The sequence below is a fragment of the Caretta caretta genome, chromosome 12 (assembly GCF_965140235.1).
Source record: "Caretta caretta isolate rCarCar2 chromosome 12, rCarCar1.hap1, whole genome shotgun sequence".
Lineage (NCBI taxonomy): Eukaryota > Metazoa > Chordata > Testudines > Cheloniidae > Caretta > Caretta caretta.
The window spans coordinates 40632396-40655206 of NC_134217.1; the positions used below are offsets into that span (position 1 = coordinate 40632396).

The 22811-nt window shown below is 59.8% G+C and overlaps 1 protein-coding gene across 3 annotated transcripts in view; it reads left to right on the plus strand.

Moving 5' to 3' along the window:
* The window catches only part of CPNE7 (copine 7), a 35665-nt gene extending 14201 nt beyond the window's left edge, over positions 1 to 21464 (plus strand). For 2 of the 3 annotated variants that reach the window (XM_048817199.2, XM_048817197.2), the window contains 14 exons: positions 1925 to 2107; positions 3060 to 3134; positions 4089 to 4163; positions 5157 to 5240; positions 6514 to 6603; positions 7180 to 7278; positions 7928 to 8014; positions 8563 to 8622; positions 12101 to 12234; positions 12935 to 12989; positions 13733 to 13784; positions 14284 to 14417; positions 16128 to 16364; positions 19499 to 21464. In XM_048817199.2, the coding sequence (XP_048673156.2) occupies positions 1925 to 2107; positions 3060 to 3134; positions 4089 to 4163; positions 5157 to 5240; positions 6514 to 6603; positions 7180 to 7278; positions 7928 to 8014; positions 8563 to 8622; positions 12101 to 12234; positions 12935 to 12989; positions 13733 to 13784; positions 14284 to 14417; positions 16128 to 16364; positions 19499 to 19636 (1503 nt within the window). In that variant the 3' untranslated portion in view covers positions 19637 to 21464. The remainder of the gene's footprint in view (positions 1 to 1924; positions 2108 to 3059; positions 3135 to 4088; positions 4164 to 5156; positions 5241 to 6513; positions 6604 to 7179; positions 7279 to 7927; positions 8015 to 8562; positions 8623 to 12100; positions 12235 to 12934; positions 12990 to 13732; positions 13785 to 14283; positions 14418 to 16127; positions 16365 to 19498) is intronic. The other variant, XM_048817198.2, reaches the window with a different exon arrangement.
* The last annotated feature ends 1347 nt before the right edge of the window (positions 21465 to 22811 follow it).

Here is a 22811-nt window from a genome sequence, read left to right on the forward strand (position 1 = left end):
CTTCCTGGGTCCCTTCTCTGCAGATCCTGGCCCAGGCACTTTGCTCATTTCCATGCACAGGGCTGATCCCACGTTGATTGGGTGGGTCCTGAGCAGCCTGGAGGAACGGGTGCTCCCTCTCTGCCCATGTAACGGGCGAGTGCACCTGGCACTGCCCGCAAGGGAGAGCAACGAGCGCCCCTCTCGCCCGTAACAGCGGGTGCTCCCCACCAGCGACATGAAACCCTGGTGTGGCTAGTAAATCAGAGGGACGTGGGCCCTGTTCAGCTTCCAGGGAGGAGGTGGCAAAGCTGCCGTGGCCGTTGCTTGGAGGAGGTGCTGCCCCACAGAGAACAGCGGGCGTGGCCCCCTTGGTGGAGTCCATGGGAAGCTGAGTCCAGAGACCGGAGAGGGGAGGGCTGGCTGGGTGAGGCACCCTGAGGAATCACTGGGACAAATACCCTCCAGCTCCAACAGTGCCCCCTAGTGCTCAGTACCCAGAGCCCCCTGCACCCCCCAGGCATGGGCCTGAGCCGCGAACTGGCGACACATGCAGCTTTCTCTTCCCAGAGTCATTGATGATCGAGTAGCTCATTAGCATCTCATCTGCATTCCCCACACTAACGAGTCCGTGTTCAGCAGGGTTTGAGACGTTTTATTCAGTTTCCTTAGAAGTGCAGGTTTCCGGGACGCTGGAGCTGCTGCATCCCGGGGTGGCTAGTGACTCGGCTGGGCATGGGCCCTGCTCTGGCTTCCCGGGAGGGGGATGGCAAAGCCTCAGGGTGTGAAGCCGCTTGCCTGTCAGAGGGGACATCAGGGCACTGCCCAGCTGCCGCCAAGCCAGGGACATGGGGGCAGCAAGAGAAAGCGGCAGCCCAGAGTTAATCCCTCTCTCGGTGTGAGCGCTCCGGGGTTTAAGTTCATGGCAGTTCATACAAACACTGGGTTTGCTCCTGCGGGAGGGACAGAGCCGAAGGTTTGATTCTGCTCCTGCATTTTCCCCTACATTCAAACTGTGTTTAGAACTGCGTTTAAAACCAATGTAGAACTTGGGCCCTTCGGAGGGGAAAAGCCCTCGGTGCAGGGCATGTCAAAGAATTCTGCCGCTTGCAAACTGAGACGCGGTTTTAAAATGGCTATTTTTGTAGACCCTACCAAAACCTGCCTTTTCAAGTCTTGTTCCCCGGCTGTGTTTTCGGCAGCAGTTAAAGAACAAAGCCCCTTGTCAGAGCCGGGCCCGCACAGGGCCAAGGGATGGTTCAGGGCACAGTAGGCACTGACCCTGAACAGGGACTAGGTTCATCGGGGCGCCATCCAGGTCTGACATGCGGAGAACCGATCGCTGCTCGTCTGCTGGGAAGAGGCGGTGGAAAAAAATGATGCTTCTCTTTGGACATTACAAAGGGCAGGATAGTGCCCCTACTGCCCCCGTCCTCCCCGACCGCCTGGCATAGCGCCCTCCAGCGGTGGTGTTGTGGGCAGGGAGCACTGCTGGCCTCTCCTTGCCCAGGGGGCGTTTGCGGCGCTGGCAGCTGGGAAAACCCTCTCCCTGCTGGTAAGTGAGGCCATCTCATCCGGAGCACCAGAGCCCGGGTGCGGTGCAGAACCAGGCCCTCCCCCAGTGCAGGGCTGTAGGCCCTGAGGGCCCAGCCTTGTGGGTGAAAAGAGGCAGGGGTCTCCCCACGGGGAACAGAAGGCTCCGTCTCTGAGCCCACCATGCCAGTTGGCACCAGCTGACAGCCTCCGTGGCAGAGGCTCTTGGCCTGGAGCCAGCGCCCCAGCCCTGTGGGTGGGTGGGGGGCAGCCTGTGAGGTGAGGAGGGGGGAGCTTGCTTTTTGGTTATTGCTATTGGTTACTGCTATTGCCGGGGCTGCTTTGTGGATCAGGAGAGGCCCTCAGTCTCCAGGGCTGCTGGGCAGGGCCCTGATTCTCCTCTGGCCTCCAGGTGGACAGGAGCGAGGTCATCAAGAGCAACCTGCACCCCGTCTTCTCCAAGGTCTTCACAGTGGACTATTACTTCGAGGAAGTGCAGAAGCTGCGGTTCGAGGTGTACGACAGTCATGGGCACTCCAGCCTCGGGACACACGATGACGACTTCCTGGGGGGCATGGAGTGCACAGTGGGCCAGGTACTCGCCCTTGCTGTCCCCCCGGGGCAGGCGCCCGGGAGTCGCTCCTCTCGCCTGTCCCCAGCCTGTGGCCCAGCTGGGCTGCGGTGTTTCCTGCGGAGGAATCCTGCCATTCGGCCGTTCACTGCTCCCGGGTGCGGGGCTGCTCCATTCCTTGCCTGGGAAGGTGGCTCAGTGCGGCCTGCAGAAGGGCTTAGCGGTGCCAGGAACATATCACCGCCATAGCTGCCCGTTGCAGGATATTGTCATTGCGATTAGTGGCACGCCCTAGGAGTGGGAGTTCTGAGCGCTCCCAGCCTAGGATGGGCTGGCGTCGGACCCGCCGTGCACTGACCTCCCAGGGCTGGGGAAGTCCCGGATAGTCTCTAATGGCATTTCCAGTGGGACTGGAAATCCCCCGGGGCCAAGAGGAAAGCGGAGGGAGGATGTGGTGGGTTAACGTGGCCAGGGCCAGGGAGAACTTGACTTAGCAGGGATGGCTCCCAGCTCCAGGAGAAGGGAGCGATTTCAGCGCTGTCAGGAAGCCCCGCTGCTGGGCACGTCTAAGCGCTGACTGTCTGTAAAGGCCAAGCACTGTCCATGAATCGCTGGCAAAGTCCTTGCCAGGGCCCCGCCAGGCCGGGGGAGCTCGGTGTGCGGTGCAGGCTTGGCTTAGCGCTGGTTCCACCCGCAGGGGTTCACTGGCCCCCGTGCTGACGTCCTCCGGCATGACTCGTGCCAGCGTCCCCTGAGTGACTCAGACGCTAACGTCTCTCCCGAGACGACTCCCACAGCAACGTGTCTCCTGGGGCCGCTCGTGCTTCAGCACGACTCCAGTGCTGCCATCTCTGGCATGGCTGTGTCTCCCCGGGGGTGTCACCTGGGCCCATGGCTCCCCTGCCCCCATCCCCAGGGCATCGCGGGGGCACACAGCTCCCTCTCCCCCGACTCACTCTATCATCTTCCCTTCCAGATTGTGGCCCAGAAGCGGGTGACCAAGCCGCTGTTTCTCAAGTACGGGAAGTACGCCGGCAAGTCCACCATCACAGTGAGTGCGGCTGGCCTGGCCTGTGCCTCCAGGCTGGCTCCGGCTCTCCATTGCCTAGCGGTCCTGCTGCTCATGCAGCCTGCAGGGAGGGGGGACACGTTCAGCTGGGCCTGCTTGGGCCGTTCCCTTTGGAAGAGGACAGGAAGGGGCAGCCCCCAGAGCTGCATGGTGCCCTGCTCTGGCTGCCTCAGTGCCACACGGCTCTGCCAGGAAACCCTCGGACATGTACCCGTCCGACAGGCTCTGGAGCCTGGTGCTCTGTAGGCAGGAGCTGTCTCTAGAGAGCTGCCCGGTGCTCTGCTCCCCCAGCCCAGAGCTCCGCTTTGTATTTCTAACGCTGCCGACCCCACACCTGCCCCAGAGAGGGGTCCTGCCACATGCTCCGGGGCTCTGGCCTGGCTCACAACCAGCCAGGTTTGTGCTGAAGATCCTGCTGCTGCAGGGGCCGAACTCCCATTGCCTGTCTCCTCCTGCCCCCCAGCCCATCCCACCCTGCGCAGACTAGCCCTGATCTGCCTCCGCCATCTCCCCAGACTGGCAGACATGGCTCAGGGCAGGGGTCAGTCCCCAGAACCCAGGTTCTCATCACTGGTCCCTGGCTCCTGCCCATAGCGGGGAATCCACATTAATTCCCCAGAGCCCAGCCCAGCCACCTGCTCCATGCAGCGCGAGAATTGTGCTCTTTGAACGTGATGGAGAACACACTAAAGAGCGTGCTGCGATGGCGGCCCCTGGCCCCCGCTGCCTCTCCCTGCCCTGCCGCCCCGGCCTGGCACATGGCATGTGCACAAGGTCCTCTCCGTGCCCTGCCGCCCGGCCTGGCACACACATCACTGCCAATGCTTCCCAGGCGTGCTCTCTGCATGGTGGCTCTAGCCGGCACCAGGCGGGTTTCTCCCTGGGGCTTGTGCCTGGCCGCTTGTCTCTAAGGGCCCCTTGGCGCTCTCCCCTCAGGTGCTGTCAGAGGAGATTTCCGGCAACAACGGCTACGTGGAGCTGGCGTTCCGGGCCAAGAAGCTGGATGACAAGGTACCTTCGCCTGCTGTGGGGGGTGGCCGAGAGACTCCGCTCCACCTTCGCTGAGACCCTGGTGCCCCCAGCCCCCCGGACTGGGCGGGTGCAGCTTGGGAATGGCAGCATGGAGGAGCCAGCGTGGTTATTTGCTGAGAGCTGGGAGCTGTGGCTGCTGACAGACCTGGTGCCCCTCCGGCACCTTTCCAACGCTCTGGTGCTGCTGGGGGAGGCTGGAGCTATCCTCGGCAGAGCGCGCAATGGGAGCAGCCAGGCCAGCTCGCCCCTCAGCAGCCTGGTCAGCAGGCCAAGCCCTGCCCAGCGACGGGACAGCATGGCGCTCAGTCCCTCCGCTGAGCCTGCCCTCTTGCTGGTGCCGCCATCCCAATTGAGCCCCAGCCAGCTCGCTGCACCCAGCTGTCCAAAGGCCCCCCACCCCCCGCAGGGGTGAAAGATCTCCCTCTCCCAGCCCCGCTCCCCGGAGCCCCTCGGGAAAGCACGGGCTGGCAGGGATGCGGGTGGGCAGTTCAGCATAGCCAAGAGCTGGAAGTCACCAGGGCAGGCTGCCGTAGGCACAGCACGAGGAGGTGCAGGGAGGAGAGAGGCTGGCTGGGCACGGGGGGGTGCAGTGAGAATGCAGGGCCAGAGTGGGCACAAGACAGGGGCGGGGAAGGAGCCCAGCGTGGCCGTAGCAGGGAGCAGGGCATCGCTGAGCAGGGGCGAGGGAGTGCCGCCTTCTGCGACAGGCCTGAGCGTGGAGGGATGGTACAGTGGCCCCTGGGTGCTCAGAGCCCCCATCCTGGGTAGGGCTGGTCCAGAGGCTGGTCCCTTCCGGCTGGGAGGACATGCCCCTGGGGAAGGTTCTGTCTGGGGGCTATCGGGGGAGATGGCCCGGAGGTTGGTCCTGCTGCTCTGACCTGGCAGGGCTGTCCCCATGCTGGCCCTGCCCAGGGCGGGAGGGCAGCACCAGCCGCGGAGCTCACCGTGCCCTTCCGCCCCACCTCCCGGCAGGATCTCTTCAGCAAGTCGGATCCTTTCCTGGAGATCTACCGGATCAACGACGATGGGAGCGAGCAGCTAGTGTACCGCACTGAGGTGGGTCCCCGCCACGGGCAGAGTCTCCAAGGAGCCACCAGCTGCCACCCCAGGGGGAAGGGAATGGAGAGACAAGGGTGGGCAGCAATGTGGGGTGGGGGCAAAGGGATGGGAGTGGGTGGAGGAGGGGCTGGCGGGGACGGGAGGGGTGATGGGGGCTGGAGGAGGGGCTGATGGGGACGGGGGGGTGATGGGGGCAGAGGACGGGCTGGTAGGGACGGGAGGGGTGATGGGGCAGAGGAGGGGCTGGCAGGGACGGGAGGGGTGATTAGGGGCAGAGGAGGGGCTGGCGGGATGGGGGGGTGATGGGGACGGAGGAGGGGCTGGCAAGGACGGGGAGGGTGATGGGGGGCAGAGGAGGGGCTGGCGGGGACGGGGTGATGCGGGTGGGAGTGGGTGTGATGGGAACTCATTACATTGCAGAGCGCAGGCTGGCTGTATGGCCGTGGGCCAGGCAGCACCGTACCCCTCTGCGGCTGCGGGTGGCCCTGGAGCTGGGACGCTGGATCCCTCGCCCCTGAGCCCCCAGCCCCCTGCTTGTCACTCCCAGGCAGCTCCCCCCCTGGAGAGGACGGGCAGGGGAGCCCCGTGGCTCCATGCTGTCAGAAGATCCTTCCCCGCCCACTCCTCTCCTCTCCTCCAAGGCTTCTGTCCCCCGGGAGCCGTAATGGGCTCTGCCTGGGAAGGGAAGAGGGGATGAGTGACGGGTCCCCCCGCTGCTCCCTGTGCTCACGCCCTGCCTGATAGGGGGCCTAGGAGGATTAGGCACCTAGCAGAGCTATTATGCTGTCAGGTGCTGTCTGCCCCACCTGCCGCCTGGGCCCTGCCGTTCCCTTCCTGGCACCAGGGCGGTGGGATCCTGCAAGGAGGGGGAGAGACAGAGGCGAGAGGGGCAGTAGCAGCTTGGATGCCGGTCCAGGGAGTCTCTCCTCTAGGGCACGGCTACCTAGCGCCTCCCCCTGCCGGAGTGGGGTCTGGCAGCTAGAGCACAGGGCTGGGCGTGGGACGGCCTGGAGACAGTCTGCTGGTGACCCTGCATGACCCTGGGCAGGGCCCTCCCCTCTCTGTGCCTCAGTGCCCCACCTCCGCAGGGGTTGGGAGGGGGCAAGGGCCACTCAGGGCTGTTTGCAAAACCCATTGGGCCTCTCTGGCAGACGGAAGCCGAGTGAGCACCCAGCTCATCGCTCAGGGGTGCCCTGCCCAGGCCGTACGCCAGCAGTTTGCACCCCCAGGCGTGTGATGCACGCTCACGCTGCCCCTCTTGTGTTTACAGGTGGTTAAGAACAACCTGAGCCCCGTGTGGGAGCCATTCAAGGTCTCGCTGAACTCGCTGTGCAGCTGCGAGGAGAAGAGGAAGCTGAGGGTGAGGAAGGGACGGTGGGAAGCCCTGAGTAGCCTCTATTTTTGGGGGAGCTGAAAGGGGTCACCTCTCTGAGTCTCCTGCAAGGGGGACCAGCCCTGTCACAGTGCAACCTGCCCCCAGGGTCAAAGGCAACCCAGGCATGATGGATCAAAGGAAATGCATCCTGATGCAACATAGGCTCGGCCTGCGGAACTCACTGCCGCAGGACACCAGTGTGTTTGTGAGTGTAGCCTCTGCAGTGACACTAACACACAGACCCATGACCAGGGCCTTCGGTCCTCCTGCTTCAGAGCCTGAACCGGCCCCCAAGAAGGGCAAGTGCCCCCCTCGTGCGCTTACATAGCTGTCCAGGTGCATTGGGCCCTTCCTCTGAAGTGTCCTGTATAGCCCAGGGCTGGAAGGAGACACCCTGCTGCACGCACAGGTGGTCAGTCAGGGCTGGGTGCAGGCAGTGTAAGCCCGGCGAGGGTCTGCGGGAGGAATGGGGGGAATGCTGGGGGCTGGGAAAGGCCCCTCCCTCGAGAGCGAGTGAATGAGGTGGGGCCCTCTGGCTGAGCTGTGCTCTTCTCCTTGCAGTGTGTCGTCTGGGACTACGACTCCCGGGGGAAACACGACTTCATCGGAGAGTTTTACACCACGTTTGAGGAAATGCAGAAAGCAAGTGGGGAGAACAAGGTTTGTGCGAGGTCTGGGTCTCCAGGTGGGCCGGCTGCTGGTGACAGTGCACATGAGGTGACTCAGCCCTTCCGTGTCAAAGCCCCTCGCTTGTGTGTGCCGGGTATTCGCCCGAGCTGGTCACATGTTGGGGGCAAAGCTTTTCCCGTGAAAAATGGCCGACTTTCAACAATTGTCACCAAAATGGTGGTTTCAAATTTTTCAGGTTTTTTTGGGGGGGGAGGAGGAATCTAGGAAAACTAAAACAAAAATTGGTTGTTTTTGTTTTGTGGTGTTTGTTTTTTCCTCTTTTCTCCCCCTTTCTTGACATTTAAAATGAGAAAAGGCAAAATCCTCAAACTATCAAACCAGCCCCCCAAAATGTGCCGGTTTTTCTTTTGGGCTGTTCTGAGACACAGACCTCCCCCTGTTTGACCAGCTCCGGGGTTCAGTCCGGTGCACAGTCTGGGCACGGGGCTCGCATGTGCAGCGGTGCTGCAAGAGGCTCTAGGCCAGGCCAGGCAGGGTGCGTGACTGCGGGATGCGCGGGGGCGACAGGAGCGGGTTGTTGCAGTGCTGGGCGGGTCCGGGAAGCTGATGGAAGGCTGAGCTCCCGGGCTGCTCGTCCGCAGATCACAGATCTCCGCTGCTCTCTCTGTTGTGCTTCAAGGTCCAGTGGGACTGCATGAACCCCAAGTACAAAATCAAGAAGCGAAATTACAAGAACTCAGGCGTGGTGATCTTACTGGAGCTGAAGGTGAGAAGGGAGCCAGGCCGGGCCTGCCCTGGGCGTTTCATGGAGCTCTCATACCAGCGCTTTGCCCTGTATTGCAGCGCCCCAGGGTGACCCCAGGGGAAGCTGCCCAGTGCCCAGCGGTGACTCAGTGCCCCTCAGCTGTCCTGGCACCTTGATGCCAGAGGGGCTAGCAGGAGGTGAGAGTGCCTTTGTACTCCGGTGAAGGGGCTGGTCGGGCAAGCCTGCAGGACATACTCCTCCTCTGGGGCTGTTTGGTGAAGGAGCAGTGACGAGGAGAGCTCTGTCCCAGCTCGGTGACACTGACAGACATGTCCCGCTGTATCCATATCCCTTCCCGTGCTGCAGCCTCCTTGGCTCCCAGCGCCCGGCTGGCGTCCCCATGCTGTCTGGCAGGCAATTGAGCTGTTAGCAGTGCAGAATGCTCCACATGGGTCTGTCCTTCCGGGCTGCTTGTGCCTGGATCGCTGCCTGGGAGAGGCCAGCCAGCTGGCCAGAAGAGCTCTGGTCTGTGCTGTCAGGGGCTGGCTAACATGGCCTTTGTTTGGAAGCTCCACAGGGTGTACTCCTTCCTGGATTACATCATGGGCGGATGCCAGATCCACTTCACAGTAAGTAATGCTCCCTGTCACCCCGCTGGCAAGGCCTCTGTGGCAGGGTGTCACGGAGTCCCCAGGCGATGCTCTGGAACTGCTCCCCTACGAAGCCAGGCAGGACTCTGGGGGAGTCTCCTCTCTGGGAGCAGCCTGTCTGCAGGGCACACAGCTCACACAGCTTCTACCTTCCTGGGTCTGACCTCGGAGCATTCAGCATCCTCTGCCCCCCGTGTGTTTCCCACAGCGAGTCCGCTCAGGCGGGGTCCTGGGGAAGCCAGAGGGTCCTGCCCCCCAACTCCACAGTCAGATGGGACTCTCAGACAGCCAGTAAAACAGAGGTTTATTAGACGACAGGAACATGGTCTAAAACAGAGCTTGTAGGTGCAGAGAACCGGACCCCTCAGCCGGGTCCATTTTGGGGGGCAGTGAGCCAGACAACCACGTCTGCCCTTCACTCCATGTCCCAGCCAGCCCCAAACTGAAACTCCCTCCAGCCCCTCCTCCTCTGGGCTTTGTCTCTTTCCCAGGCCAGGAGGTCACTGGATTCCTTTGTTCTCCAACCCTTTAGCTCTCACCTTGCAGGGGGAAGGGCCCAGGCCATCAGTTGCCAGGAAACAGGGTGTCGGCCATTCTCTGTGTCCAGACCCTTGCACACACCTGCCCTCTAGGGCTCTGCAATGATCATACACCCTTACCCCACCACCTAGATACTTAAGAACTGCCTAGGGGAAACTGAGGCACCCCCACACTATTCAGAGGAAACATTAAGAACAGTCCCGCTTCATCACACAGGGATGGCGGGGTGAGCAGTGAGCCCGGAACAAACCTCGTCCTCAGTCCCCGGACGGAAGTGTTAGAACCTTGCACAGGCATTGATGCTCCTCAGGCCCTTCCCGGGGAGCAGATGGGTCAGGAGGCTGGAGGTCAGGCCTGGGGCATTCCATGGGGCACTAATTCTGGAGGCTGCTTGGTGGCCTATGAGACACGCGTTTGTTGGGCTGTTGTCTGGCTCCTGGGGGGAAGATCTCCACATCACACAGAGGGGCCAAGGGCTCCGTGGGCGTAGAGCGTGAGCTCTCCTCTGCCAGCATCGGGATCATTAGGCTTCCCGGCTTGCCCATCCTGCACCCTGTATCAGCATAGGGTCATTCCACCCGTAAGGAACAAGAACGGCAAAGTGGATTGACGAGCCACTCCTCAGCTGTGCCCTGCTGTTCAAGGGCCCCCAGCAGGGGCATTTGGAAGTGCTCGTAGCTTCATGCCCAGAGAGAAATATGTGGTACCTCGAGCTCTCGGCTCCTCAGACGCGTGGCTCCGTAGCATGGCTCCCATCCCTCTGTCTCGCTGTGAGCTGCCTGGGAGGGACAGTGCAGCGGTACGTGATTAACAAGAAAAGCACGGGGCCAGGTGCACGCTGGCTGCAGTCCACAGCAGCCGTAAACCCTGATTTTACGGCTGCTTCACTGGCTGGACTGGGGCAACACAGCCAAAAGGTACCAGTGAGCCTGCCCCACGCTGTTTGACTGCTGTCTCAGCAGTCGGTACCGCTCCTGCTTGGCTAGAGTCATCCATTAACATCTGCACCGAGATCCCGACCTTCAGGGCATAGTCGCCACATTCAGCCACGCAGAAGGTGAGTTTGAATGGGACGTACCTAGTGCAGCCAGCAGCAGTCCAGAGCCCCTGCTTGGACCCTGTGGCAGGTTTCTTTCCCTCCCAAGATTCAGTTTGCTAGAGAAAGGAGGGACGCAGACGCAGTGTTTAACTCTCTGAGTCCAGGAAGGTTCTAAGTGGCTTCTCAAGGGCTACTGACACCTCAGAGCCAGTCATGGTGCAGTTGCCTTTTTCATACTCCAGTCCTATTAATTAAAACACTAACTAGTGAGCTTCTTTCCCTGCAGATTGTAGGGGCTTGGGATGTGCAATAACTGCACATGGGCACACAGCTGGGTAGTTGTGCATTTAAACCACCTGCTGCACACGCAGCTAGCTGAGTTGTGTGTACAACTGGACACATAAATTAAGCACATGGATGTGCATGGTTTTTTGCACATGCAAATGCAGATCGGTCTCTAAAAACACCCTTCTTTCTTGGCTTTGCACCTGAGTCTCTGTCACACTGTGGTGCTGGGCATGAGCCAGGCTCCTGCCCTCTGCTCCTTAGTGTTTTGCATTCCCTGCTGTTAGACCTTTGCTGGTACTTGGCACAGATTCCTCATTAAAAATGAAAAAACAGCCAGCCTCCAGATTGCATTTTGCAAAAGCATCTTCTCCCTAGAGTGAGTCAGACCCACAACATGTGGGAAGCAGACTGCTTGGCTCTGCTCCGCGGCATGATACAAGCTGAGAACAGTGGTTGGTCCCAGGAGAAAGGCCTGTCATGTTGTGAGACATCATGTCCCATCACTCTGTGACATGGCTCGAAGGGGAACGGCAGAGCAGAAACGCTGGCTGGCTTAGCCCAGCCTTGCTTGCCGCCTGTCCCTTCTGAGCAGCAATTAGAGAAGTTTGCAGGAACTTTTAGAAAATTCCTCCCCACTGCTCTTGACACTTGCCCTGTCACCGGTGCCGACCTCGCATGTGGTATCACAAACCCCCCTCTTTTTGCAAGCCACAGTGCACCCTGGCTAACGTCCCTGAGCGAGGAGGTGCCAGGAGGATGTCACAGAGAGAGGGGATGTTAGGAAAGGTGGGTTTAAAAAGCCTTTTATTGCTGGATGCTCCCCCCTACCTGCTTCATGAGTCCGGGGCTGGTGAGTGGGCTTGGCTGTGTGCCCCTTGGTGGGTAGAGGGGGCTTCTCTGGGCTCCTTGGTTCTGCACCTGCCTGGGGCTCCCTGGGAATGTTAGAGAGCTTTCCTGCCGAATTCTGGGTACTTGTGGCATGTGCCTGGGCTGGCACTGATGTGCTGGGAGCCCTTCTGCCGTCCATGCCACTGCCTCTCTGGGTGAGCCTGGGCCACTCCCGTCTCTCCCGGGTGGCCAGTTCCCCTGCCTGTACCTGGGCGATAGCCGTGAACCCGGGGCTGTAGGCGAAGCACTCTGAGATCCTGGGCAGGAGGGGCAGGACTATATCGCGCAATGTATTGCTGATGGCTGAGGCCTAAGCCCTCCAGCCAGCTGAGTCTGCTCGCAGTGGCCGATGATGCATACTAAAAAGCGTGCCAGCCAAGGCGTTGGGGGCACTTCAGCACTCCCCAGAGCAAAGGGGCGCAGCTGGTTCCCATTCTCCTCGCCCACCTCTTGCTGGAGGCTGGACCGAGGCTGACAGCGTCCGGGATGCTGATTGCCTTCACAGGGAGCAAGACGGCGGCCAAAGATCCCTGGGGGATCGGCCAGGTGGGCTGGAAGGGGCAGCCCCACTGGGGTGGGAGTTAATAGCAGACAGCCCCTGCGTAGGCCCTCGCCTGGCGGCCTCACGGGTCTATTCAGAGCAGGGTGTGGCATTGCCTCTCTCGGATACCCAGCCGCTGACCGCCTGCCTTCCGATCCCAGGTGGCTATTGACTTCACAGCGTCCAACGGAGACCCCCGGAACAGCTGCTCTCTGCACTACATCAACCCCTACCAGCCCAACGAGTACCTGAAGGCACTGGTGGCAGTGGGAGAGATTTGCCAGGACTACGACAGGTGAGACAGCCCTGGGCTCTGTTTGTGCCTGGCCCGTCTGGCTAACCCGAATCCTGCCCATCCCCGCTGGGGAATGCTGGAGCTCAGAGCTGGCTGCCTAGGCTCCAGCCCATTGGGCCCTGGTCTCTCAGCTGCTGCTTGCCCGCAGGAGCCGCCCCAGCCCACTGGCCTGCTGGGAGCCATCACCACCCCCCAGCAGCCCAACTGCCTCTGGGCCAGCTCCTCCTCTCTGGGTTTTTTCAGGCTCTGCCACATAGAAACAACAAGGTCCCAGACACCCCCAAGCTGCCTACCCCCCTGCTGCCCCTAGTGAGAAGTGGCCCAGCTTGGCCCACTCCCCCAGCTGCCAAGCCCTTCCACTGCGGGGAGCTCGCCAGGATGGACCCCTCCCAGTGCGGGGGAGGGCAGGCGATACACTGAGTGCTCCCTGGGCACCCCCATGCCAGGTGGGCCGGGGGAGGAGTCCCTGCAGTTTGCCATGGTCCTGGTCTGTTCCGGGGGCTCCTGGGGCAGAGGGGTCTGTCGCAGACACTGAGTGGGGCGGGGCTGGCATTGCCAGCTGGAGGCTCTGCGTCAGGGTTCACTGTGCCCTGCCTGGGCCCCTCGCTCCCTGGAGGTCCCTTTCTGGGGTGGGGGAGGGGGTGGTTGGGTGCTGGGGCACCGGAGCAGGCAGGAGCGTCTGACATCTGCTTCCTTCCAGCGATAAGAAATTCTCTGCCTTAGGGTTTGGCGCAAGGATCCCACCCAAGTATGAGGTAAGACCCCTGCAGGATAAGAAACAGGACTCGGGGAGGGGAGTTGAGGAGCAGCATGGTGGGGATGGGATGGCTCAAGGGCTGAGGAGCGGGGGGCTGGGGAGGATCTGGGGCTGAGGAGTATAGGGCAGAGGAGGCTACAGGGACTGAGATGCAGAAGAGGCTATGGGGGGGCTGAGCAGCGGGGGTGGGGGAAGTGATGAGACTGAGGAGCAGGGGCAAGGGAGACTTCTGTCCGGGGCTGTGAGGTTGGCAGGCCCGGGCTGGGCAGCTCCCACTTGCCTCAGCTGCTCCCAGCTTGCCTGCCTTGATTCCCCCCGTTCAGGGCGGGGAGGTTTTGGCTGATGGATTCACTTGGGCAGGCCTCCCTCTCGCTGGTGCTGCCGCGATGCGGAGCGGGCTCCGTCCCGGGGAGCAGCGCGCGGCCCTGACATGAGAGACGTCACGTCGATGGCACTTGCCGTTTCTACAGAGCAGGGCAGACAGAGACCCCACGGAGAAATGACAGGACTAAATGTGGTCTCCAGAGCACGTGCCGGGGAGGGCTGAGGCCGAGCGGTGCAAGGGCTTCACACGAGGAGGCAGGGGGAGCCCGTGCGTTGTTTGCCCTTTAGCCGCAGTCCAGCCAGGGGAGGCAAGGGGATAGAGAGGCAGAGCTAGAGACGTGTCCTCACTGCACACAAAGGGGCTGGGGACATGGGGGGCTGGGAGCCCCCCTACATTCATTCTCTGCTCTCTGGTAGGTTTCCCATGATTTCGCCATCAACTTCAATCCGGATGATGATGAGTGTGAAGGTAAGAGGCTGGCAGCGGAGTGAGAGCCCGCCCGCTGTGCACCGTGCCAAGGCCCCGGGGGGGGCAGCCAGGCCTCGCCCCCTCTAGCCCTTGCTGCCGGGAGTGTGTGTGGAGGGCACTGCGGGCAGGGGTGCTGCTGCCCTCGACGGCCCTGCTCCCACCCCCCTCTCCCTGCTGAGCACGGACGCTTCCCCTCCTGCCCAGCAAGTCGTGGCCTCTGCACTGGAAACGGACCGTGTTCCCAGCCGGGGCCTCCTCCCGAGGCTGCCCAGGCCCTGCTTGCTGACAGCTGTCAGCACCCCCACGAGGAATGGCTGAATCCTGGCAGCCTGTCTGCCGGGCGTGTGGGTGGAGCCGGGCAGTGGGGCCTGGACCTGCCTCATTAGTGTCCTCACTGGGGATGGGCAGGGCGAGCTTAGCAGCCCTGGGCCGGGTGCATCTCAGCGCCGTGGAATTGCTGGGCCGGGCGGCTCCTCACCTGACCTGATGTCCCCACTAGGAATTCAGGGCGTGGTGGAATCCTACCAGAACTGCCTGCCGAAAATCCAGCTCTACGGCCCCACCAACGTGTCCCCCATCATCTCCAAGGTGGCCAGGGTGGCGGCAGCGGAGGAGAGAACGAAGGAGGCCTCTGTGAGTACCTGCCCCGTTCCTACCTGCCGAGGGGCCTGGGATCTCCGGCACTTGCTTTTCTGGTTGAGGGGTCCAGGCTGAGCTGAATCTGCCTGGATGTAGACCGTCCAGCTGTGCTGTGCAAGCCTCTGCCAAAGTCCTAGGCTTGGCATGGAGTGTCAGCTGAGCCCATAGGTGGTGGTGTTTGCAACATGAGTGACCTGGCTGAGACCCTCCTAACTCCTTTCACGTGTGATCTCTCCAGGGTTTGAGTCCCGTGTCTCCAGAGGCGAGAGGCTGCTACCGTGGCCTGGGTCAAGCCCCTTAGGGTAACATTGTCAAAGCGACTATGGCCCAGTGACTCAGAGAGGTTCCGATGCGCGCACCCCTGAGCCAGGTTGGCAAATGGGATGTTGGCTCCTAAGACAGCGGGGCACTTTTGCAAATGTTCTTCATCTGCCCCTTGGGGTTGTATCGCTCCTGGCTCCCGGGACACTGGGAGGCTGAGTTCACGCTGCGTGCCTTGGCTGGAAGGGCAAAGCGTTCCTCTTCCGCTGTGGAGGATGCTGAATCTGCCCCTCGGAGAGCCTGCTGCAGCGCAAGGGCCAGGCGGGAGCAGGAGTCAGTGGCAGGGGAAGAGGGGGTGCACCGAGCAGAGATGGGGTGAAACTATGTGAACCTTCAGCTGAGAGCCAGGGAAAGCTTCCTCAGGGTGAGACGTTCCAGGCTGTGGGGAAGGCCCATCACGCAGGACTCAGGCCTAGTAGGGAGAGGCCAGTCCTGCCCAGCGTGGCTTGGCACTGTTATCGTCAGCCCTGTGGCTGCTGGCTGGGCATCAGAGCTAGCCTCTGGCCATCAAAGGAATGTCAGCTCCTACCTCAGCCGCACGTGCCGGGAATGTTTAACATGGGAGCAAGCGCCCAGTCCTCACACGCAGGGCATCTGCCTGAACGGACGTTCGCAGCCCATTCCACAGCACGGCCGGCACACTCGGCCCTGGTGGACCTGGAGACGTGACAGAAGCCAAGTGCTTATTAGAAGATCCCGCGTTCCAGTGGCTCCTCAGAACAGGCCTCCTTCCGCTCTGCTCTGTGTCCCCCTGTCCTCCAGCAGCATTTGATCAGCTGTGACTCAATAGCCAAACCCTCAGGGGCCCCTGTTGTTTCTGGCAGGTCGGTGTGGAGTTACTGGGTCAGGCTGGCTGAGTAAGGAAAGGCCAGAGGTTTTACAGAGCTCTTTGGGGGACAGAGCTCTGCGGCTGGGGGAGCTGGGGGGAGTGACAGGGATACATGGAGCCAATTCCTGGCTCCAGAGATGCAGTGCTCGGGGCCAGTTATCCCGGTCTCCACGCAACACCCTAGTCACCTGGCACTTGGGCAGAGGTGGCATCTCAGGGCATCTGCCATGGACTGTGCGTGCGCGCACTGGGCAGGGCGGGCAGGGGCTTTTCATTAAAATCCTGTCAATTATTTACACCCGTGGACGTGGAGCTGAGCCTACCAATTAACAACGGCAGCTAATGCATCATCCTCAGCCTGTGCGCTGTCCCCGCTCTGCGGCTGGGGGAGCTGGGGTTAGTCGGGGCCCAGCAGCCGTAAGACGAGGCTAGAAGAGGAGCAAGGAATCGGTCGCTGCCTGGGCTGGGACGGGGTTATCCCGAGTGGGATGGTGGGGGGGCTAGCCTAGCTCAGCCCAGTCCCCCATAGCCGCCCTCCCGCCTTTGCCCCACAGCAATACTATATCCTGCTGATCCTGACGGATGGGGTGGTGACCGACATGGCAGACACGCGGGAGGCCATCGTGCGGGCCTCCTACCTCCCCATGTCCATCATCATCGTAGGAGTGGGCAACGCGGACTTCACCGACATGCAGATCCTGGACGGCGACGACGGGGTCCTGCGCTCCCCGAAGGGGGAGCCTGTCCTCAGGGACATCGTGCAGTTCGTCCCCTTCAGAGATTTCAAGAACGTGAGTCGGCCCCCGAGTCCCTGCCGTAATGACCACATGGCTGTGTGACGAAGTGGGACTGTTCTTAATGTTTCCTCTGAATAGTGTGGGGGTGCTTCAGATTCCCCTAGGCAGTTCTTAAGTATCTAGGTGGTGGGATAAGGGTGTATGATCATTGCAGAGCCCTAGAGGGCAGGTGTGTGCAGGGGTCTGGACACAGAGAATGGCCGACACCCTGTTTCCTGGCAACTGATGGCCTGGGCCCTTCCCCCTGCAAGGTGAGAGTTAAAGGGTTGGAGAACAAAGGAATCCGGTGACCTCCTGGCCTGGGAAAGGGACAAAGCCCAGAGGAAGAGGGGCTGGAGGGAGTTTCAGTTTGGGGCTGGCTGGAGACATGGAGTGAAGGGCAGAGGTGGTGCCCCCCGAAAATGGACCCAGCTGAGGGGTCCGATTCTCTGCACCTACAAGCTCTGTGTTAGACCACGTTCCTCTCGTCTAATAAACCTCTGTTTTACTGGCTGGCTAAGAGTCCCGTCTGACTGTGAAGTTGGGGGGGCAGGACCCTCTGGCTTCCCCAGGAGCCCCGCCTGAGCAGACTTGCTGTGGGAAGCGCACGGAGGGGCAGAGGAGGCTGAATGCTCCGAGGTCAGACCCAGGAAGGTGGAAGCTGTGTGAGCTGTGTGTCCTGCAGACAGGCTGCTCCCAGAGAGGAGACTTCCCCAGAGTTCTGCCTGGCTCATGGGGAGCAATTCCAGAGCATCGCCCAGGGACTCCGTGACAGGCTGCGACCACGGCATGTGTCTGTGGTGTGCCCATCACTGTGGCATCAGGGAGGATGGTTTAGTGGGTAGGCACAGAGCTGGGACTTGGGTCACTTGGGGTCACATCCTGGCTCTGCCACAGACTCCATCTCTGGCTCTGGGCAAGTCCCTTTGTGGCTCTGTGCCTCAGTTTCCCCATCCCCGGGGCTGGTGGCACTGCCATACCTCCCAGGGTGCCTCTTCTCCTCACACGCCCTTTGGTCTCCATGGGCCCTTCACAGTCTGGCCGCCCTCCCTCCCAGTTCAGTAAAACCATGCCCTTGCTCCGTGCCTCAAAGGAAACCCTCCTGCTCCTGCGGATCACAGGGGGCAGGAGGGGGCGTCCCGGCCTTTACCTCCCCGGTACCTTCCTGTGGCTCTGTAAGCCAAGGGTCTCCAGACACCCACTTTGCTCTCTGGTCTCCATGCTGAAACAAAGGGTGAGACAAGGTGGGTGAGGGGACAGCTTTCACTGGACCAGCTTCTGTTGGTGAGAGAGACCTTCCGATTTCCACGGAGCTCCTTGTCAGCTCAGGGAAAGGGACTCAGAGCGCCCACTTGTCTCCCGGTCAGCGACGCAGCTGCACAAGTGCAGCGCTTTGGTGAAGACGCTCTTATGCCGATGGCAGAGCATCTCCGGTTGGCGTACTTAACCCTCCACCCCCCAGAGGCAGTGGCTGTGTTGGTGGCAGAAGCTCCCCCATCCACAGAGCGCTGTCTGCATTGGGGGGGTTTTCACACCCCCGAGCGACCCGGTGCTACCGGAATAGGTCTGTAGTGTAGACGTGGTCTGTCGCGGCTAGACACAAGATCAAACCGCCGATAGTTTAGAATAAGCAGTTAGCACATATTCTAAGGGCCCATTCAAGGGGAAGGGGCTGAGGGGCACCCCTGCAGCCACAGGACAGAAAGCAGGGTTAGTGGCTGCCGCTTGTTGTAATAAGCCCGTGACTTTATGAAGCCCAGGGTTTTTGGTGTCCAGCAGAGTTCTGCACATAGGCGCCCAGGCTCGTCTGTTGAAAGTGCTGTGCGGGTTTAGAGTCCTACAGCCCTAGAGGATCAGGGTCGGAAGGGACCTCAGGAGGTCATCGAGGTTCAGAGCAGGACCAGTTTCTGTTGGGGCTGACGACGGAGAGGTCACATACAGCGTGATCACTTTGTGCGACGGGTTCACCCACAGGCGATGGGGTGTTTTTGTCTTTTATCGTTGTCCTGTGTGCGTTCATTCGAGAGTGTAGCAATTGTCTGGTTTCACCCACACAGGGTGTGTCTACACCACACTGAGACACCTGCAGCCGACCCGTGGCAGCTGACTCAGGCTCCCGCTAAGGGGCTCTTTAATTGCAGTGTAGACGTTCTGCTCTGGGTCACCCCACCTGTCAGGGTCCTAGAGCTCAGCTCCAGTCTGAGCCCAAATGTCCACCCTGCATTTAAAGAGTCCAAAGGGGGTGGGGTGTGTGTCTGGGTGGTGTTCTGTGTCTGGGACACGGGTGCTGTGTGTAGCACCGGGGGGGGAGGGTGTCTCAGTGGGGTTCTGTGTTGGGGACATGGGTGCTATGTGTAACACAGGGGTGTGTGTCTGGGACGCGGGTTTTCCTGCACATGGAAGGTGGCAGTGAGCAAGATGCCCCATCAGGGAGCCCTGGCCTACATCTCTTTGCTTGTGTCAATGCTCTTCTCCAGGAGCCGCCGGGCCAGGATCTCCAGCCATGCTAGACAAACGTCTAAGCAGCTGGGCTCCCCAAAGGGCAGACACGCAGTGTATGGATTTCTCTGGCTCCATGCTGGAATCTCTCTTGATCAAGCTGAGCTGACACTGGGTGTGCGGGCGAAGCTGCAGATGGAGGGAATGGCTTCTCTGGGGTTTTCATGGTCAGCACAGCTGCATCTCCTGCGATGGAATTTGGGCAGGGGGAGGGGGAAATCTATATTTTGTATTTCTGGCCCCTCTTGAGATCTGAGCTGCTTGGGCACTTCAAGGGCTAATTGATCCTGACTGTCAGTAACTGAAGCTCCTGGAGACTTACTGTCTTTTCCTTTCGCCACAGGGAAACCTAGAGCCACTGGGCAAGGTTAACCCTTCAGATGCTGTCGTGGGAAGCACTGGGAAATGTCAGAGCCCATTGATGTAGTCCCAAGTCCCATACAAATGCGAGAGCCAGCTGGCCTTCCTTGTGTGCCCCCTTCTCTTGGGTGCAGGTGCATGGGCTAATGGCAGTTATGCTCCAAAGGACAACGGGGCAGTGCGGGGAGGGGAGGCTGTTCGCCGCTACCCTCCAGCTCTGTGCTGAGGAGCGACTGGCTGGAGAGCGGCTGGGAGAGGCCCGGAACCAACGGCTGCCCTTTGTCTTGCAGGCCTCGCCCACAGCCCTGGCGAAGTGCGTGCTGGCCGAGGTGCCGAAGCAGGTGGTGGAGTATTACAGCTACAAAGCCCTACCGCCCCCGGGTCCCAGCGCCGATTCGCCCAGCTCCACCCTCAACTCGCCCCAGTGAGGGACTGCCCCGCTCTGGTGCCTCCTGCCAGCCTTCATCCCTCAGCCCATTCCACGGTGGACAAAGAAATAAAAGGAAAAGAAGAGCAAGAGTGTGTCACTGTCTGAATCATACAGGCTCCCCCCAGCAGCGAGCGCTGGGCCCCAGGCAGCCTCCCCCACCGCCCACACGTCATCCTGCACCCCCTGCCTCCCCCGGCTGGGTAAAGCCTTGTATTGCCTTCCTCACGCCGTCTGAAGGACCCAGCCAGCGAGCTGAGCCCGGGAGTGCTGGCCTGGGGGCCAGCCGTGCAAAGGCTGTGGGAAGTGAGGGGGGAGGGGCATGTTTTGCTGGTTTCTGACTCGGGACGGGTCCCTGCTCAGTTTGAGAATGAGTTTCCGGCTTCTGGGCGTGATGTAGTGACCTGGCAAAGGGCCTGGCACGGCCTTGGATGCAGAGAGGTGGGTGTTTACAGTGTGATGGAATCAGGCAGGCAAGGGGAGAGAGGGTTGCAGTGGCTGGTTGGCCAGCAGAGAGCGAGTGAGGGGCTGGCTGGACCCGGAGATGGTGATGCAGAGCAGAGCCTGCTGCCTCTAGGGCACTGGTTTGGAGGTCTCAGGAGTACTAAGAATGGGATAGGGAGCCGTTCAGCCTGGCTCACGGGTTCTAGTGGCTGACAGCTCTTGGGTGAGTGACCCATTTGTGCAATGAGTTTGCTGGGTCTCAGGCCAGATGTTAGTGGTCAGGGATCCCCAGCACCTAGTGCTTAAAGTGCTGGCTCAGTTCTTGAAATAAAATTGCTAAGTGAGCTGGGAGACTCCCCCTGATTGGCTGTTTCTCCCCTTTGCCCACCTCCGGGGGAAGATCAGCCAATCAGATCTGCTGCAGGGAATATACACCTATGCACACAATGTAGAGTCCCCTCTGTCTGCGAGAGCTTCTTGTCTGCTCCCATGCTGCATGATCTCCCATCTTTGGCCCAGATCCCCAGCCCTGGACCAGCAGCCTCCCTGACTGTGGATCATGTCAGCATCCCCCGGGGTAACCCCTGCTGCCTGGCAAAGAAGCATGGGAAGCAACCTGACCATCCTTTGCAATGGGTCTGGAGTGGCCTCTTAACTGGATGGCATGTCCCCAACACAGCAGACGTGCCGGGGGCCCCAGTGCATTGAGCTGAGGCCAGGTGAGAACTCCCAAGGTGGCATGAGATGCCCCCATAACATGGCGCATGGGAGCTGAAGACAGTTCTGCTGCTGTCTCTGGCTGCCTCTCTCACCTGAGACTGTACAGAGTGGGGCCCAAGTCCTTCCCCCCCCCCTCCCCCCGCACTGTGCTGAGCCCCAGGAGCAGCTGGTTGCTGGGCATTTCCCAGCCACCCTTTGCATATCATATCAGAGTATTTTAATGAACAACAAACATAACCAGGAAAATATATTAACCCCCATCTTGATTGGCAGGGTCTGATCAGCTGGGAGCCACTCCCACCTCCAACAGCAGAGCGATCTCATGGCATGGGGGGAGCCAACAAACAGGGAGCTCGGTCAGACCCAAGTGACGCACGCTTTGCTGGCATTGCCTCCAGCCTGTGCAGCGAAGTGGTGACGTAGGCATGGCTAGGCCAAAGCTGCCAGTGAAAGGGATCCCCAACCGCTTAGTGTTGCCACTCTCCTCCATTTCACTTCCCCGTCAAGTGCATGATGCTAGCTGGGCTCATTCACGTTGCCAGTGTTTCCAGCTGTGCACATTTCTCTGTGTACCGTGTGCTTGTCAGTCACTTAGCGTCTGCATGACGAATCTCATGTTCTTGCTGTATGGGAGGAATGAGCCAATAAAGGCAATGTTACATTTCCCCCCGTGTTGGTACATTTTATTGAAAGCTGCCTGAGCAGAGCAGAGGTCCCCCCTACTTGGGAGTCCTCTGTGCCCCCCTTGGGGCACCAAGTTACGCAATGCTTTCCCACAGCATGAGTATTTCTGCCTGACCCCCGTGGTGATCAGCTCCTCCCCTATGATGATTGACGGCCCTTTCCATGTGTAGCCTCACTGATGTCTCTGCAGATGCTCCACTTGGTGACAGTACTCTTTTACAAAACCCCTGGGAAATTCCCACCCACAAAACGCTGTTACCTTACAGGCCACGTTGCCAGGTGGCATACTCCACAATGCAAATGGCACGCTGACGTACCAACAGTTCAGTGGAGCAGTAGCCCCCCAGCTACAAGATGGCTCATTCATTACGATTATGGTATCTGTTAAATGGATTAAAAACTGGAGAGCTGATAGATCTCAAAATGCGCTATTAATAAGGAATTAGCTGGTGTGTTTCTAGTGGGCAGCCCCTGAGACTGGTACTCGGGCTAATGCTATTCTATAATTTTATCAGTGACTTGGGAGAAAATATAAAATTGTTGATAAAGTTTGCAGACTCTACAAAGATTGGTGGGGAGGTACATAATGATGAGGCCACATGGCAATCTGGGGGGCTTGGAAAGATAGGTATAATAAAACACCATGGATTTAATACAGCTAAATGCTGGGGTATATATCTAGGAAGAAAGCATGCAGGTCACGTTTATAGGATTCAGAACTGTACTGGGGGAAGCAGTGACTGTAAAAGATTTAGCAATCATGGAGAAAAACAACTGAACTCCCAGTGTGATGTGGTGGCTAAAAGGGTGATGGCGGTCTCTGGCGATACACTTTATCTCTGGACATGGAATATAGGTTATAGTAAATAGTAATACTGTCTGCGGAACGGGTGAGCTCTTTATTGAAACACCGTGTCCACACTTTTAAAAGGATGTGGACAAATGAGTGCTCAGCGAAGAGATCCACGAAGGAGACGCACCTTCCCATTTTCCCATGAGAAACTAAAGGAGAGACTTCCGTCCGTTTAGCTATCAAGGAAAAGCTGAAGTGTGACTTGGTCACTGTCCATAAGCACCTGCACAGGAAGACGGTATCTGGTAGCAGAGGCTCTTTCCTCGAGCGGATCAAGGCAGAACAAGATTCAATGGCTGGGAGGCGAAGTCAGCAAAGTTCAGCCTAGAAATAAGATGCACATTTTGAAAGTAAAGGGAATTCACCCTTGGAGCTGCCAGTGGAGTCTCCATCCCTTGGACTCTTTAAATCAAGGCTGGACATTTTTCGAAACAGGTTAGGATGCAGGAGTAAGCAGGTGGGATTGGCTGGTCTG